The sequence below is a fragment of the Platalea leucorodia genome (assembly GCF_965183815.1).
Source record: "Platalea leucorodia genome assembly, chromosome: 4".
NCBI lineage: Eukaryota > Metazoa > Chordata > Aves > Pelecaniformes > Threskiornithidae > Platalea > Platalea leucorodia.
In genome coordinates, this window is record NC_138826.1 from 126,226,864 (window position 1) to 126,243,745 (window position 16,882).

General features: G+C 55.2%; 1 protein-coding gene across 1 annotated transcript in view; it reads left to right on the forward strand.

Annotated features, from left to right (window-relative positions):
• The window catches only part of TASOR2 (transcription activation suppressor family member 2), a 34,194-nt gene extending 17,912 nt beyond the window's left edge, over positions 1 to 16,282 (forward strand). Inside the window, exons 15-24 of the mRNA XM_082310331.1 lie at positions 870 to 1,040; positions 2,665 to 3,592; positions 4,684 to 5,218; positions 6,576 to 10,022; positions 10,886 to 11,011; positions 11,561 to 11,714; positions 12,351 to 12,456; positions 14,553 to 14,734; positions 15,123 to 15,237; positions 15,501 to 16,282. Of these exons, the coding sequence (XP_082166457.1) occupies positions 870 to 1,040; positions 2,665 to 3,592; positions 4,684 to 5,218; positions 6,576 to 10,022; positions 10,886 to 11,011; positions 11,561 to 11,714; positions 12,351 to 12,456; positions 14,553 to 14,734; positions 15,123 to 15,237; positions 15,501 to 15,504 (5,768 nt within the window). The 3' untranslated portion in view covers positions 15,505 to 16,282. The remainder of the gene's footprint in view (positions 1 to 869; positions 1,041 to 2,664; positions 3,593 to 4,683; positions 5,219 to 6,575; positions 10,023 to 10,885; positions 11,012 to 11,560; positions 11,715 to 12,350; positions 12,457 to 14,552; positions 14,735 to 15,122; positions 15,238 to 15,500) is intronic.
• The last annotated feature ends 600 nt before the right edge of the window (positions 16,283 to 16,882 follow it).

Here is a 16,882-nt window from a genome sequence, read left to right on the forward strand (position 1 = left end):
CTGCCTAGGTAACCAGTTATCCTACACGGTCACGTTGTGACTCCCTGAGAGTCAACTTTCTTGCTGTGGCCTTGAGGAAGCAAGAAGCTTCAGACTGATCACACCCAACTTACTCTTCTGAAAGCTGGTATCTGGCCTGAGCCGCTCATGCGAGGTGTCTCAATGACATAAATTGTCCTCTGAAGGCTCCTGTGTTGCTGCTGAGGATAGGCTAAGCCTGTCCTTTTGAGCCAGCCTGAGCCTCTACCTGATCTGTAGAGACATTCAAAGTGGGTTGAGATGAATCTCAACCTTGGTGATGAAACGTGGCCAAGAACACCCAAAGGAACCTCTCCTGGCGTTTACATACATCACAGGTAGCGGCAGCGACTGTGAAATGGGCTCTCATGCGGCACGGGGGCTGGCATGGTGTCTGCCCACCGTGGGCTGAAGTCAGCTCCGATTCATAGTCCATCAAGCTCTGTCCTGGGGCACCGTTGCCTCAGGCCTGAGCGAGTTGCTGATGGATCTGGGAGGGGTTCTTGCATTCCTCTTGGAGACGCAAATAAGTACCCTCAGGGTGCAAGTGTGGCAGACAGGTATTGGAGTGACTTATCCCCAGAGAACACCTATTCTAGGCCAGGAAAGGAGGCTTTTAATGAGCTTAAGAAGTGATGCTTAATTTTTAATAACTGCTTACTGATCACTCACATCAGTAGCAAAACCATTCGTAAGATCAGATGCACAAATCAAGTCGTTGAAGACTGCTGCTGCCAATAACTTCTAGAGCAGTCCTTCCACTTTCCATAACTGGCTATTTTGCAATTACTCCTGTTTAAGCTGAATAGGTCTCAAACCAAAAGAAATGCCCCCTCTTTTCCTTGTCCCAGGTGCGGAGGTCCTGTCTGCAGAATTTGTACACAAAACACAGTCTGAACCTGTTCGGAAGGAAACCTCAGCTCCCGACGATCCTGGCTTGGAAACAAAGAGACCAAAGACACTGAAGAACCCAGACGTGAAAAAAGTTCCTGTTGCTGAGACTGTCACGAAGTCAGTGAAGAGTAAGTTGCTAAAAAGTGTGGCTAATGGCCCATCGAAACCTCAAGCAAAAAAATCAAGCAGAAAGTGGTCACCGTTACAGGATGTCCAAACCACCCAGGGTCTCTTCTCAGTCCTTTCCTAAGCCCTCAGTTTGCATCCTTGGCAAACTGCTGGGCTACTTTAAAAAGCCTGATTTTTAACTGCTGAGCTCTGAAACTGTCTTGAGGCAGCTCATGGACAGAGAGCGTTATAACCTCTGCTCGTAGCCAGCATCTGCCTAGATTTTTAGTCCCTTACGTTGTAAATCCCGTCGTTTTAAAAAAGAGTCGGATTGTTGCAGCCTTTGCAGACCGACTGCAGCAGATTTAAGAGGCAGCGTGGACAGTGTAGCATCTGCAGGTGCTGGCTGGGAGTCTGCTGTTAAACTGAGAACCAGTATTACAGCGCCAAAATAAATAATGGAACAGGAGAGTCATTTTCTGTTAATTTGTCATGTTTTCTCATGCTAGTGCTTTGATGTCCTTTTTCAGATCTGTCTCTGGTCTTTCTTTTTCCCCTTCCTGGGGGAGGTGGACACTTTGGAGGCTGGTTTAGCCACCTCGGCTCAGTTTATCCATTCTTCTTGGACTTTTCTTGAGACACGTTCCTGAAACGTGGCACTTTTCATCAGCATGTGTGTATCAAATGCCGCCCCTCGTTGCCCCTGGCACGTGGGGATTCCCGGAGTGGATCTGGCCAGTGCTCTCACACAGGCAAGGTGTCAGATGAGTCCTGCCGAATGCCAGAATCTGCCAAAAATGCAAAATCAGAGTGTTTAGGAGTAAGAAATACTCAATTTATATCAAGTTCCCAAGGAAATTAAATGTAACACATAGGACTTCAGCACAGATGTAATTTTATAAGGTTTTACTTGAAGAGAGATTTTTGTGCTGATTTTTAGTAGAAGGCATTAACCTTGTTTAATGACTTCATACTGGTTTTACTAACATGGGCCTTGAGCCATGGTGAGGGGCATTTTTAACTCTGAAAACTAAATGAACACCTAATTTGCCGGGCTCTGACTGCCTTTGGGAGCCCCCAGGTTTCTGCATGTGCTCCGAAGTACAGCTCAGGGGCAGGTGATGCTCTTGAGAGGGTGTGCAGTGGGAAGCATGAGGGCAGGGGGGGGTTTCTCTGTGTTTTAGAGGTTTGGGTTTTTTTTTTTTTTGTAACTGTGGATTATTGAAAGCATAGCCCAGGGTTTATCTGAGAAAATTGCAAATACTCAAACTAGAAGGAAATTTAAAGGGGGGGTGGAAAAAAGGATTAAGAAAACACTTTAAATATCTCAGGTTGTATTTAAGTGGCCAAACTACCCTGTGCACAGAGGCCAAGGGAAATTTTGTTCACTCTGGATCCCATGCCTTTTATTTCTGAGAATAAACCCTTTTCCTGAAGTTGCTTAGATCCCAAGTCTGGATCCTTTTGTAGCAGCCGTGAAGGTGGTTTTGTAGCACGATCATGGAGGTGGGTTTTTTTAAGTGTGCAAATTCCATGTTGGAGAGACACTTTTTTCCTGCCAAACTGAAAGCCTGCTTTGAACCCCTTCTCGAGGCAGAGCTCTGGGGCCTTTACTTATTCTCTGACTTTGTTTTTCTCACGCAGAGTGGAAGGAGCCATTCTCTGTCCCCCCGAGCGAAGTTTCTTCCCAACACCACGGAGCAGATAGCCAAACGAGTGAGATTTACCCAGGCGGCGTTGCTGATCTCAGTTTCGATCTAAAGGGGAACGACTACGAGTCCCACGCCTTGAACTTGCTGGCTGATCTGGCTCTGGGCTCTTGTATCCCTTCGTTTATCCCCAGGGACAGCGAGGTGATCTCTGTGTCCTGCAGCCCCTCCAGCGACTCTGCAAAGGAGCAGCAGAGTCATCGCAAGCACAAATCCTTGCGTGTTGCTTCCGACCACGAATACCACAGGGTAGACAAGCTGGCAAAGGGAGCCACCTCCCCTAGCAAAGCATCGCCGAACGAGAAGCTTCCTCCTGCAGAAAAAATAGACTTAAATGACTTGGCCTCTGTTCCCAGGGAGAAAAGCCCTGGGATTTTCAGCAAGAAGAACAGTGTGAGCCCCAGCCCTGCAAAACCCCATGCGTTGCATCCAAGAGAGACTCAAGAAGCTGCCGAGGTGAACAAGCACTCCTTCATCTCCGCCGAGCACTCGTACGCCTCGCAGATGCCTGAGCACTCGAAGAAACACGTGTGTCCCAGAGGTGCCCCCTACCCCGGACCAGCACCCGCCAGAAACGGGACCAGGACCGCCCGAGCAGGACTCCTGGTTGGGAAAGTCCTGCCTTTCCGCCACCAGCAGCACAGCACCCACCACCAGCGGCCCTTCGAGGCTGTGACGATGAGGCGCAGGAGCAGCCTGCTCTCCCCTAGGCTGAAGGAGGACTTTGCCAAGTCCCACACAGTGAACATCTGCGGCGAGTCCGTGAAGGTGACGTGCCATTGGGAGGCAGAGTATATCTTCAATTTGGACAGCAGGTACACCAACGATGCCCTGGAGAAAACCGTCGTCCGCGCCCTGCACGGGTAAGTCAGTCTGGAAGGCCGTCTGCAGGGGATGTCTCTTGCTGGACGTCTGGAGCGCTTTTGGAAGGGGCTTTCTTTGCTCTTTTCTGCTTTGCTTTGCATGATAACTGCCTTTTTCCCCATGCTCAGATGCCCAGTTTTGCTGTGTTAAAGCTGATATGTCTTCCCTGCAGGGAAGGACGTGGGGTGACAAACTGGACATGGGCCAGCAATTTGCACTTGCAGCCCAGCAAGCCAAGCGTATCCTGGGCTGCATCCCGCGCAGCGTGGGCAGCGGGGCGAGGGAGGGGATTCTGCCCCTCTGCCCCGCTCTGGGGAGACCCCCCTGGAGCCCTGCGTCCAGCTCGGGGGTCCTCAGCATGGGAAGGACATGGAGCTGTGGGAGCGGGGCCAGGGGAGGGCACCAAAATGCTCCGAGGGTGGCCCAGCTCTGCTGTGAGGACAGGCTGAGAGCTGGGGGGGTTCAGCCTGGGGAGGAGGAGGCTGCGGGGAGACCTCGCTGCGGCCTTGCAGTACTTAAAGGGGGCTTATAGGAAAGATGGGGACAGACTTTTTACCAGGGCCTGTAGTGACAGGAAAAGGAGCAACGGTTTTAAACTGAGAAGGGTAGGTTTGGTTTGGACATAAGGAGGAAATGTTTTATGCCAAGGGTGGTGAGGCACTGGCACAGGTGGCCCAGAGAGGTGGTGGATGCCCCATCCCTGGAAGTGTTGAAGGCCAGGTTGGAGGGGGCTTTGAGCAACCTGATCAAGTGGAAGATGTCCCTGGCATCGTCCCCTATGGCAGGGGGATATTGAACTAGATCTTTAAAGTTCCTTCCTAACACAAACCATTCTATGATTCCCGTGGCTCTGCAGCTAGAATTGGTACCTAGAGCCATGAACAGAAGTCCTGCTTTGCAGCTGTGAGTTTCTCTTTTTTTCAACAAGCTGGAAAAACCACATCAAGTGGTCTGTGTCCGCAGCTGGGCATTTGCAGCCCCCCCTGTATCGGTGCTTAGCACCCTGGGGAACCAGGAGATGAGTTATCTTGTGCTGATCAACTGGTGGGAGGATGAAGGCGTTTCAGGCTGTGTTTGCTTTTCCTTCCAGGCCCTGGGACCCTGATCTGCCCGACGACGTGGAAGAGATGAAGCTGATACTTCATATGTGGGTGGCTCTCTTCTACAGCAAACCCAGCAAGCTCCTAAGCAGCACGAGGAAGGTGGTGGAGCACAGCAACCCCAAGAAGTACGTCTCAATAAACAGCACCGGGGACTTTCTTGAGCTGAGTGATGACGGTGAGGATTGTTTTGGGTTGGAGACATGCCCTGCGGACTCTCGGTCAGACCCTGACCAGACTCCCAGCAGCTCTCTGGATCGCAGCACACATTGCCAGGGACCTTCCCGCCCAGAGGAGAGCCCTGCAGATTCCCAGACTGATGCTGATGGGACTCCTGGTGTTGTCGATAGTACAGTGTCATCTTCTTCAGGGGAGCTGCCCTGTGAGGAGGAGGAGCCTTCCTCCACAAGCTGTCCAGAGAGCCTTTCCCCCGCTGAATATGCTGATGAGAGCCTGGCTGTGAAAGACAGGCAGCCAGTGGTCATTCCTGAGGAGCGTGTGCGTGACATCTCAACCGTCGCTGAGGTGAGAGCTCGGGGTTTGGGTGATACGAGTCTACAGGGCACACAACGCATTTTACGCTTACGGGAGTAGGAGCAGACGTCCTTGTGGGCTGTCTTAGAACCAGGTCGTGGGGGTCCCCAAAACAGGACAGAAACATGTCCCCCCCAGCATTTAGCTGCCCCAAGTGATTGCCACACAGCCGTGCTCAGAGTCACGATAAAAAAGAAGCTTTCAGGCCTCAATCCGGGTTTGGATGTCCTCTTGGACTGAGCTGGCACCCCCTGGCACTGGCACGAGCTGTATCTATCCTTGTCCAAGGGAGCGCGGCCTCGACACAGATCCTCTCCAATGGGGAGGAATCCCAAAGAATTAGAGCAATGAAGGTGTCGAGCTCGGCATCTATCCCAGGTTTCTGCTGCGAGTTGTGCAAGCCTGGCCGAGGTCTCAGACCTGCACTTAACTGAGGGAGGAGCGGAACCACAAACGCCCCAGACCGACACTCAGAAGCCTGCCTGTCTCCTGTGGGCAACTGCATTTGTCTGCCCGTGGTCGCAGCAGCCCAGACGTGTGACGGGACACGGCACAGCCTTTCCTCCGCTGGTTTGGGAGAGCTGAGGTTTGCTGGCTTGGAGAGGTTTCCCTCACACAGATAGCAGTGCAGTGCTTTGCAACATTTCCCTCGTCCCTCTGGCGAAGTTAGTTAATATTCCATTCTGGGTAGGGTTTTTTAAATTATTTTTTATAGTTTCTACAGTTTACAGATGGTCAGGAGTGGAGGTACTTGAGTAAAATTAAAACATGGGTGTCTGATGAACTTTTTCAAGCCTGAGTTAAAATAATTCCTTTAAAACTTCCCCTCTGAACACAGGGGCAGCTGCCGTAGGCCTGCAGCTGTTTTGCACAAAGGAAAAAATATCCCAGTCTTTTTTACCACCTGGGTTTAGTGCTGTGGAGCAGGCAGAAGTGTTTTGGGAGGAAATGTGGGATCGCTGTCCGTAGCATCCGTATAGCTTGCTTGGACAGATAAACTCAGTAGAGATAAGAGGATGCTGCCATATACGTTACCTCTCGGCAGCAGCTGATGGCCCCTGCACGGTTTGGCCTATTTTTAAGCCATTTCATGGTGTAAAAGAAGGTAGAAAGTTTCAGATCCTTTCCCTGGCTGTCTGTGGGACTCTGCTTCCAGTGGCTCACGTGGGGTAAGGATTCAACCTGGACTTATTTTAGAGACAAATTCCAACTAATGTCGTCAGATGCTGTTGGAATGGTTCTGCTCACAAAGTTTGAGCATTTAAAATATCCGTGTCCTCCTGCATGGGTGTCTCAGCTCCTGCATTTGCCTCCCTTGAAGATTAACCTCTGAATTGTGTTGTTTCAGGAGGAGCTGCCCAAGGAGGGATTGCTGGACGCTACGATTGCCCCCAGCCCTTCCGATGAGCTCGGCAATGCTGGCAAGCCCCCAGCTGCGCCGGGCAGGGAAAACCCATGCAACCAAGCCCCAAATTCCAGTATTGCTCCCTGGAGCGATGCACCGAGCGCACTGCGTGGACGTGGAGAGCAGCCAAAGAGCGGGTGGGCAGCAGGGTCAGGGGGTGGCCCCGGCCCTCCTGAGGAAGGGGAGAACACGGGAGATGCTGGGCACTGTACGGAGGTTGAGGATGGCAGCTGGGCCGTCAGCAATGGACCGCGACGTGGCTGTGATTCAATGCTCTTAGAAGCGAATCCCAAAAATGCAAAGCCCGATGGAGTTGGTGGGGAAGGGAAGGAATCACAAGACCCCTTCGGACATCCAGAAAAAGAGGAGGAAGAGGTGGAGGAGGGGAAAAAAGAGAAAGAGGACTCTGAATATGAAAGCACAGTCCTGAGGCCTGGTGATTTAGCATTTTCTGAAAGCAGTGATGACGACATGGAACATGAACACAGCGAGCAGAAGCCATTGAATTCAGCATGTCTGAAGGACTTTGGCCTTTCTGAAGAGGGTCCCTTGCCCAGCCCCACTGCCTTAGCATCCTCCTGCCTGGGCAGATCAACACCAGTGCTGTCAGATGGGACTGGGGCTGGCCCTCAAGGGCTTCTTGGTGAGATGGCACCAAGCCTGTTACGATTTGATCCGGGCCTTGTCTGTGGGGCACAGCCAGGCAGCATTACAGGCAACGCAGGACCTGCCGGAGAGACGCTCAGGGACAGCTTGGAGCAGAAAGACGAGGATCGTGCGCCCTCTGCAGAAACATGGGCGCTTGCTGGGAGCAAAGCTGCCAGCACAGCTGGCCTCGAGTCACCGTGCGGCCAGGGGCTGTCGCTAACCTTGTCCCCTGACTCCAGCTCTGTCTGCCTCGCGTCTCTTGATGGAGCAACAGATCCGGGGGCTGCTCAAGAGGAGCAGGAGGCCATGGCAAGCATCCAGTCTCCGTCAGAGAGCGGCCTGGGAGGGAGCAGCTGCCTTTACCAAAGGTGCGGAGGCGATGTTTATGCTGACCTCACTTTGCTGAGCACTGGTGAATCAAGCCAAGAAGGGAACAGGTTTTTGGTGGAAGAACAGCGTAGCAGCCCTTCTGCCAACCAGACAGATGTGCTGGGTGAGTCCTCGGGAGCAAGTGACGGCCAGGGCTTCGCCTGCGACGGTGCAGCCTTAGCAGGTGACTCTGGAGCTGGGGAGAGCGATGATGTGTGCCTTGGTGCAGAGAAGTCCCCCGGGAGCGATGAAACGAACGCAGGGATGGTGACTAACCCACTGCAGGAGCCAGCGACCTCTCTTCGTGACCTGCTGGAATCAAAGCCTTCCTCCTCGGTGAGAGAGGGGATGTCTGCCCTGAAGGAGCATCCCAGGCAGCAGCAGAGCTCCCCAGACAGCCTGTCCCCACCTGCCCACGCAGGCTCGGCCCCAGCCTCTCCCCCCGAGCAGGACCCTCTCCCCCGCGGCGGAGATGCAGACCCCCACCACCACTTGTTAGAGCAAAGGGAGTGGGGGCCAGTTCTGTGCCAACACGGGAAGTCCTGCGAGCAAGTCGGTGCTGCAGAGGTGAGTGTGGCTGCCGAGAGCCCGGACGGCTCCTTAAAGCCCAGGTGTGCAGAAGAAGTGAAAAAAGACACGGGTCCGTGCTGTGCAGAGCCGGCGGAGAGCTCCCCCGTGGATGTGCTTGTGCCGGGTGATCCGGGATCGATGCCTCCTTCTCCTCCCCATGGTCACAAGGCAGGTCTGCACAGCACTGAGCGGGACTCAGGCCTCGGTGTGCACCCCAAGACGCTCTGTCCTGGCATGAGTCCGGCTCCAGACGGTGCCCCGTGGTCCTGCTGCGTGGGCACCTGCCCCAGGTGTGCCAGCCCTGGGGGCCAAGCAGTGGATGTGGTAGGGAGCCACGAGAAGGAACCCATCCTGGCTGAGGATTCAGAAGAAGGAAGCAGCGTCCCTCTTGCCAGTCCTACATCTTCTTCAGCAGGGGAGTTGCTCGTGCCACTGTGCGAGCCCCAGTCTGTGTGCAACCGGGGCGAGCACGAGGCCGAGGGATCCGACACGTTTGCTGATCTGCACCATGCCAGCGTGGAGGTGGGAGAGGGAGAAATCCCTGCTCTCCCCTCCCCGATGTTGCCGTTACATGCGCACGGGGGGCTCTCTGGAGAAAGCATGGAGCTTAGTGACGCTGAGGATATTTCGGACGTGCTCCCGAGGGCAAAGCAGCTCCCCAGCAAAGACAGACGCATGGGCTTGACCTTTGAAGATCTATTTGAGACCTTCTCCGGCGACTCAGACCAGGAGTATTTTGGGGGGACTTCACGGGGTTTCTACAGCACGAGATCTGTGGATGCTGCGGGCACAAGGACTAACTGCGACTCCTCCTCCGCAAGCTGGGTGCGCGCGGAGGGGCGCAGGGAGGACTGGGGCTCGCTGGGCACGGAGCGGGGCCGCTCACGGGCTGAGCGCGGCTGGCCCAGCGGCCCGGGGGAAACCAGCAGCGGGCACGTTCCACCGTACGTCAGTATTAGGGACGGCCAGGGGATCGCCAAGAACTACCGGAACTTCGTGGTCACCAAAAAGTGCCAGGAGAGGATGGGAAATCTGCAGCCTTCAAGGAGTTGCAGCCACTGTGCGGAGCAGTCTCATTTGTTGAGGTCACTGATGGGGACTTGGAGGGGTTTTGAGGAAATCACTCAGCACACTTTGGACATGGAGCGTCTTCGTTTCCATAATAAGCTAAAACAAATCCTAAGGAGTGGGAAACCACCCTTTTCTACCTCCAAAAGCATCTTTCCAAAAGACTTTTCTCCCCAGGTGATGTTTAAGACATCGCCTGTACGAGAAGCTCCCATCCCACTCTCCCCGCGGAGCAGGAGCCCTTTGCAGGTGACGGTCCTGCCCTCCGACACACGGCCGAGCGGGCTCGGCTGGCACCGGCGAAGCGGCTGGCATGGGGACCCCTGTAGCCCGTGGCAGGACACCCTCCGCAACGAGAAGAGCAGGACCAGATCCCAGAGCCAGGGCCGCACGGCTCCCTTCCACCTCGGCAAGCTCAAATACAATAACAAGCTGGAGGACTCGCAGGGGGACATCGCTGTCATCCTCGACGAGTACGCCGAGTTCAACAGGGTGATGCTGAGCAGGGCTGAGGCGGGGAGCGAGGGCAGAGGGCCGGTCCCGGCGCACGGGGAGGCGGCGAGCAAGTGGCCGTGCACGTCCCTCCCTGGGAGGATGGCCGCCTTCGAGATGATCGCGGACCTGTGCAGCACGCTGCGTTTCCGCCTGCGCAGCATGGCCAAGGAGGCCTGTGGCCGCGCCGGCATGTTCTACCTGGTGGAGACGGGCAAGGACCCTTTCTTTGCAAGCGTGAAGGTAAGAGCCAGTCCCACCGGCCTGGACGGGGATGGGTGGCCCTGGGGTGAGAGCTGAGGGCAACCGGAGCAGGCGCAGGGCAAGCTTGCTCAACCCGACACGGATGGCGTTTGGCTCCCTTAAGCCTGGAGCCGTCTCTGCCATTTCATCTCAGCTCCCACCACCAGAAATCAGAATCATAGAATCATTTAGGTTGGAAAAGACCCTTAAGGTCATCGAGTCCAACCGTTAACCCAGCACTGCCAAGGCCACCACTAAACCATGTCCCCAAGCACCACATCTCCCCGGCTTTTAAATCCCTCCAGGGATGGAGACTCAGCCCCTGCCCTGGGCAGCCTGGGCCAGGCCCTGACAGCCCTTTGGGGGAAGAAACTGTTCCTAACATCCAACCTAAACCTGCCCTGGTGCAGCTTGAGGTCGTTTCTTCTTGTCCTATCACTTGAATGTCCCCCGGGCCAAAACAGATCAGAGTTCATGCAGGAGCAGCCCAAACTCAACCCCTGCAACGTGGCTGCTGCTTGAGCTCTCCTTAAAGGGTTGGAAACTCGGGGAGGGTGATCGCATGGGAAGATTTGCCGCTCCAAAATAACGAGGAGGCCCGATGCATGGTACGGTGAGATGCTCGAGGTGGTTTTCTAAAAGGTTTTTGCTGACGGAGGTAAATGGCTGCTTCTCCCCGCTCTGGCTGGAGCCCCAGCCTGGGGTGCACAGTGCCTTTGACAGACGGACACCGTAGGGTGCCTGGTTGCGGTCGCCGTCTCGTTCCTCTCTCCTTGTCCCCAGATATGTGTGTGCCAGGAGCGTGGCACCGCTGTTGTGAAGATATTCTCCGTACAAACCTTCTTACGCGATTTCTGTTTCAGACCTTGCTGAAGAAAGACGGCCGCATGGAGATTGAGCCTCTGAGCTTCTGCGAAGCGAGACGCCCGGATGCTGACAGGCTGCTCGTCGTCATCAGGAACGAGGACATTTCCTCGCACATCCACAACGTAAGGCCCGAGTCCATCTTTTTTTTTTTTTTTCTCCCAGCACCGTTTTTGAATATTGGGATCCATTTTAAAGGTTTTTAAATTTTACAGTACATATAGCTGTCGGTTGAATTGTCAGTCTCTGTGGAGACACTGTTCCCTCCACCGAAAGAACAGTGCTTCGTGAAGAGCTGTTAAAAACAAATGTCTCAAAAACATGAAGCCTGTCAGTTCTACTTTTCTTCCCTCTCCATTTTTGATCGCTGAATAACATCACTTGGAGTAGCCGAGCTCCAAGGGGTCAGGCTGGGCTTATCTTGTGTAACGGAGCGGTTCAGCCGGGCTTTGGCTCGTGGGCTGCAGTGAATATTGCAGCAGACTGAGCTGCAGGTAGCTCCCCGTATCAGCATCTGCAGCTTCGGAGTCAGGCTATGGAGACGTGAGTGTCGGGGTGATGCAGGCAGAGGACAGGGTGGGCTCCCGGGTCTCCCAGGAGCGGCTGTGAGCTGCAGAGAGGTGCAAATGCTGTTGAAACACAGCTGTGTGCAAAAGCATGTCTGCCTTGAGCAGGTCCCGTGCTTGCTGGAGCTAAAGCACCGTCCGAACGTGGTGTTTGCCGGAGTGGACAGCCCCGAAGATATAACGGGTTGCATGTACCAGGAGCTGTTTCATGCCGGCGGCTTCGTGGTGTCGGACAACGAGCTGTTGGAAACGGTAACGCTGGGTGAGTCTCGCTGCGGCCTCTCGCTTGGATGCAAACACAGCGTTGGCTCCCAGCCTTGTCCGCTGGTTTGCCAACACCTCCCGAAAACTTGCCCTGGGCATCCTCTGCTCCTGCTTTAGTGGGGGCAATTCTTTCCCTCCATTTGACATTTGTAGACCCCGTCTGGATCACGGGTCTGGGTCGGGGCTCCCAAAACCATCTAAGTACAGCGAGGGCCACCAAGCCGCTCAGGGGCTGGAGCAGGGGTTGTACAAGGACGTTCAGCCTGGAGAAGGGAGGGCAAAGGGGAGGCCTTGTTGCCATCTTCAGCTCCCTGATCGGAAGGGGCAGCGAAAACGGAGCCACGCTCCTCCTGGAGATGCGTAGTGATGGGACGAGAGGTGACAGGGACAAGTTGCTCTTATACTTTTAGATGTTGGGCGGGGGGGAGCTCTCAGTAATTGTGTTCAAACACCAGGACAGGATCCCAGTTTCACGACCCAGGTTGTGAATCTCCATCCTCGGAGATATTCAAACCTCACCTAGACAAAGCCCCGAGCAACCTCAGGTGGCCCAGCTTTGAGCAGGGGTTGGGCCAGAGACCCCCCGGCACCCTTTCCACCCTCGGTGACCCCCCGGCTCTTGCTGTCCCCCCAGGCCAACTGAAAGAGGTGGTGAAGGTGCTGGAGAAGCTGAACAGAAGCGGGAGGTGGAAGTGGCTCCTTCACTACAAGGAGAGCAAGAAGCTCAGAGAAGGTGTCAGGTAACGGCTCCGCGGTGGCAGCTCCTGCTGTCCTCGAGGATGTCCCCACCGCGGTGGAGCGTGGCGTCCCCTGCAGGGACACGGGGCGAGTTAGGTGCCTCTGGTTGGGTTTTGGCCTCTTACAAGATGAATTTGAAGATTTTTGTTTAAATAAGATCTTTTCTTCTCGGTGAGAGACCATGCGCCTCAAGCCTGGAATTGCCGGAGGTCAGCATTTGCGCCCTAGCAAAGTAAAGTACGATAGATTTTTTTTTTTTTTTTTTAATACCTATGTGAGATGGAGCAGCAGGACACGGGCCCTGGAGAGGATCAGATGGCCTGAAATGTTGTGTCTTGCACGTGACCCCGGATGAGGCAGAGCTCTGGCAGCTGCTTCTTGCACCCCGCTGTATCTCCATAAGGCAGTTCCCCCCTCTCTTTGGCAGAGATGCCCTCTGGGAGCGTTGCAGCCTGCCAGGGACTTGAGGAAAGGCACAAATTTCGTTTGAGGAGCTGCACGCTCCGAAAGCTGCCTCTGCAAACCGAGCTCCCTTCCCACCAGCTCACCCCAGCTCCTGCGCACCCAGCGGGAGCTCGGGGGACCTTCCTGGGCCTCTGCCCCGCCGTCTCGTTGCTGTTTCTTTTTCTGTCCCGTCGCTTGTGTGATTTGGGTGAGCGATGAGGAGCTCTGACTTTCTAACGTGGAGAGGAACTGGGGTGTCTTGGGGAGCGCCTAAAATCAAACCCTGCTGAGAAAAGCAGAAGTTCTTCTGTTCATATTGCTACTTATTTTAGGTTATTTGCAACAGTGTGTATTTAAATGGTGCAATTTGGAAAAGAGAAGGAAGACGGCAAATACTTTCGTCGTGGTTTAACCCCAGCCGCCAACTAAGCCCCCCACAGCTGCTCGCAAACTGCCCCGCAGTGGGATGGGGGAGGGAATCGGAAGGGTAAAAGTGAGAAAACTCGTGGGTTGAGGTAAAACCAGTTTAACAGGTAAGGCAAAAGCCGTGCACACAAGCAAAGCAGAGCAAGGAATTCAGTCACCGCTTCCCATCGGCAGGAAGGGTTCAGCCACCTCCAGGAAAGCAGGGCTCCATCACGCGTAATGGTGACTTGGGGGGACAAACGCCATCGGTCCGAATGTCCCCCCTTTCCTTCCTCTTCCCCCAGCTTTATGTGCTGAGCGTGGCGTCATACGGTGGGGGGTATCCCTTGGGTCAGCTGGGGTCAGCTGTCCCAGCCGTGTCCCCTCCCAGCTCCTTGTGCCCCCCAGCCCCCTCGCTGGTGGGGTGGGGGGAGAGGCAGAAAAGGCCTTGACCCTGTGTCAGCCCTGCTCAGCAATAACTAAAACATCCCTGGGTTATCAACGCTGTTCCCAGCACAAATCCAAAACACAGCCCCATAGTAGCGACTGCCAAGAAAATTAACTCTCTCCCAGCCACAACCAGCACAATTTTCCATTGAAATGTCCTGCTTTTGTCATGTTTGAAGTCGGGGGGATGTTTGTATCGAGCAGGCTGCCTGTGTTAGTGCCAGACCACAGGCCAGAGAGCACGGCTTTCTAGTAACCACCTGCGAACAAAGAGGAAACTGCTCTGCTCTGTCTGAGCAGAAAATGCTACAACGAACGGGGAGAGCTCTCGGATCCTCCCCCCACTCCGCCTTCATGGTGACAGCACAAAGTAATCGGTCTGAAGATCTGGTTTTCACTCCTTGAGCGGCGAGGTGTCGCAGAAGCTCGGGGTCGGGTGTTTCACCGCAGTCTGCGAGGCGAGGACTCGACCCGTGCAGAGCGGGTGCCGCGGTGGAGCAAGTGTTTTCTTTGTGCTCCGTCAGCGGCACTCGCGTAGCATCTCCGGACTCCGTTGTGGCGGGATAACGAGCCGCGGTCCGTTGTTGCCTCGAGCAGGGGGTCATTTTGTTTTCCTGGTGCATGCACGGTCCGTACGGTGACGCTCCGGCCACCTCCGTTTAGCGCAGGGTAGCAAAGCACCCACGAGGCTGGAAGAAACACGCGCGGGGGAGAGGCAGGCCCCACCGTTCCCGCTCATTCCCTGGGAGGGGAGAATAGGGGCGAAGCCCCTCGCCGCTTCACCTTGCCCCTCTCCCGGCAGGGCGGACGCCAACGCTCGCAAGAAGCACCTGATCCTCAGGTCGTGCCAAGGAGCCGATCTCATCGAGGTGCTGCGCTACCACGCCTGCGACTCCAGGGCCTCCCCCAGATCCCAGTACGTCGAGTGCTTGTTGAACCTGCAGGTTGAGCGCGTCGGCGCCAGGTTCGCCGTGTATCTCACGGGTAAGGACGGGCTCTGGGCGCTGGTGCCCCCTGCGAGCACCATCTTAAATTGGCCTGGGAGGCGGCGGAGGAGGGACAAGAAACGCCCCGCTTGCTCCCATTTCTGCTCGAATCATGGGTAAGGCGTGAGTTGATTCATTGCAACTCAGTGCAGTAAAAGGCAACGGATTTTTGGAGCTCTGGTAAATTCCGGCAATTTTCCGAGCCTGCGGATGGCTTTACGTCACGCTCTAATTCTGGCCTCGCTGGGCTGAGGCTGTTTGCAAAGGCGGCGCTGTTCATCTGCTCGCGTTTGCAAAACAGAATAACTGGGATTCGGGGATATTTTCTGTAGGTTTCAGAACATCGTTCGCTTGTTTGAATTACGGTGCCGCTCCTTCCTTTGCAGAAAAGCCCAGCGCCAGCAGGGAGGTCCTTGAAAGCAAAGGAATCCTCGTGGCCGACGTCAACACCTTCCTTGGGACGGTGCAGAAAGCGGCTGCCCCGTTTAGAAGAAGCTACTGGTAAGGGGGGGAGGTCAGGATTGTTCCCTTCTCCCCCAAAAGTCCCGGAGCAGCTCCTGGGATGGCAGGCAGGGAGCCGGGATCTGCTCCGGCTCTGCCAACACTTAGGGCTGACTCCTGAAGCCGGGAAGGCCCGTGCTCGGCACCGCCGGCGCCGGGAAAGACGCCGGCGCTTCCCTTGGGGAAGCTCTGCGAGGGGTCGGCGCTGCCCGGCGCGAGGAGGGGAGCGGAGCGATAACCCACGCCGCGTCTCTGTGTTGCAGGTGACGAAGCGAAGGCGCGGCACGGCTCCTCCCCGGGCTCTGCGGCACCGGTTTGGGCATCCTGGTCCTCTGCGGGATGGCCCCGACAGCCCGGTGGGTGGCGGGTGCTGCCCACGGGAGCACGGAGAGGGGGCGGGGGAAGGTTGGCTCTAGTTCTGTATATAGAAGTTATTTAACGATTACTAATGCAAATCCTCCCGGGGATTTATTCCCTGCCATGGAGCTGCGTGTAGGACAGAGGCTATTCGAGCATTACGCAGTCTTAAATTATTGGAGTGTTTTTGAGTGATTAGTGCAACTGACGTTGGAAGAAATAGGAAAATAAAAATAATAATAAAAAAAGCCGTTTACTTGAAGGTTAGAAGCAATACGAGTCTGGGATAACACACGCATTTTCCACGTGGGTGTCGCTGCACGTACTGTACACGAGGCGCAGGCGTTGGCCGTAGGGTGTACGCTGGAAACGGGGGTCGGCGAGGCCGTCGGCAGCCCCCTCTACACTACATTTCAAGTGGCCGGTGTTGCCTGTTGGTACCATTTCACTACTGGGACTCGAGCGCGTTCCAGCACACGGAAATCTTGTAAATAGCTGAGGGCGGGATGCAGGAACAAAAGAAAACCAACAAAAAAAAAAACAACCCTCTCTTATTTGCAGTAGCTCAAACACACACAGCTGGGAAGAAAATCCGCGTTGAAGACGTTTGTAAGATGCCCTACCTGTGAAGGGGGAGGACAGGGTTGTCCTCTTTTGTTTTTTTTAATTTTAATAAAAGGAGCCGAGATGTTATGTACAGGATGACTTTGTGTAGAGTTTGATTAATAAAAATGTAAAAAACGAAGTTTCACACGCTGCTGCTGCCTGGAGAGGGGGTTGTCGCTCAGCACCCGCCCTCTCCCCGCAGCAGCGGTGGAAGCGGGCGGCTTTCCCTGCTCACGCGTCGCTCAGAAATCAGCTTTGTTCTGCCAACTTCGAAGCCTACGCGGGAAGGATGGAGCGAGCGAGGCTCCTTGGCTCAGGGGTGGGCTCGCATGATCAAAATCCTCCTCCTTCCCGGCAGGAGCAGGGTACTGAGAGCCAGAGGAATAACCAGGGTACAGCGGCGAGGGGGTAACAGAAGCACGCGGCAGGAGCGCGTTTTCCCCGCTCTCTCTTGCCTTTGAAGAGGCTCGGCTCGCTGCCGTCGAGCACCGGAGGAGAGGAAGCACAAGGCAAGGGAGAACTTCCCTGGCCGCCGCGCTGCGCCGCGCTCCGGTGACGCGGGCACCGGCGGCTTAAAATGGAAAGGCGGTTCCTGGAACCCGCGCCTGGGGAGAGGAAGCGCCGAAAGCCCCCAGGGCCCGGGAGGAGGAAGGGGCGGCCGCAGCCGGGTTTAGCGCAGCTC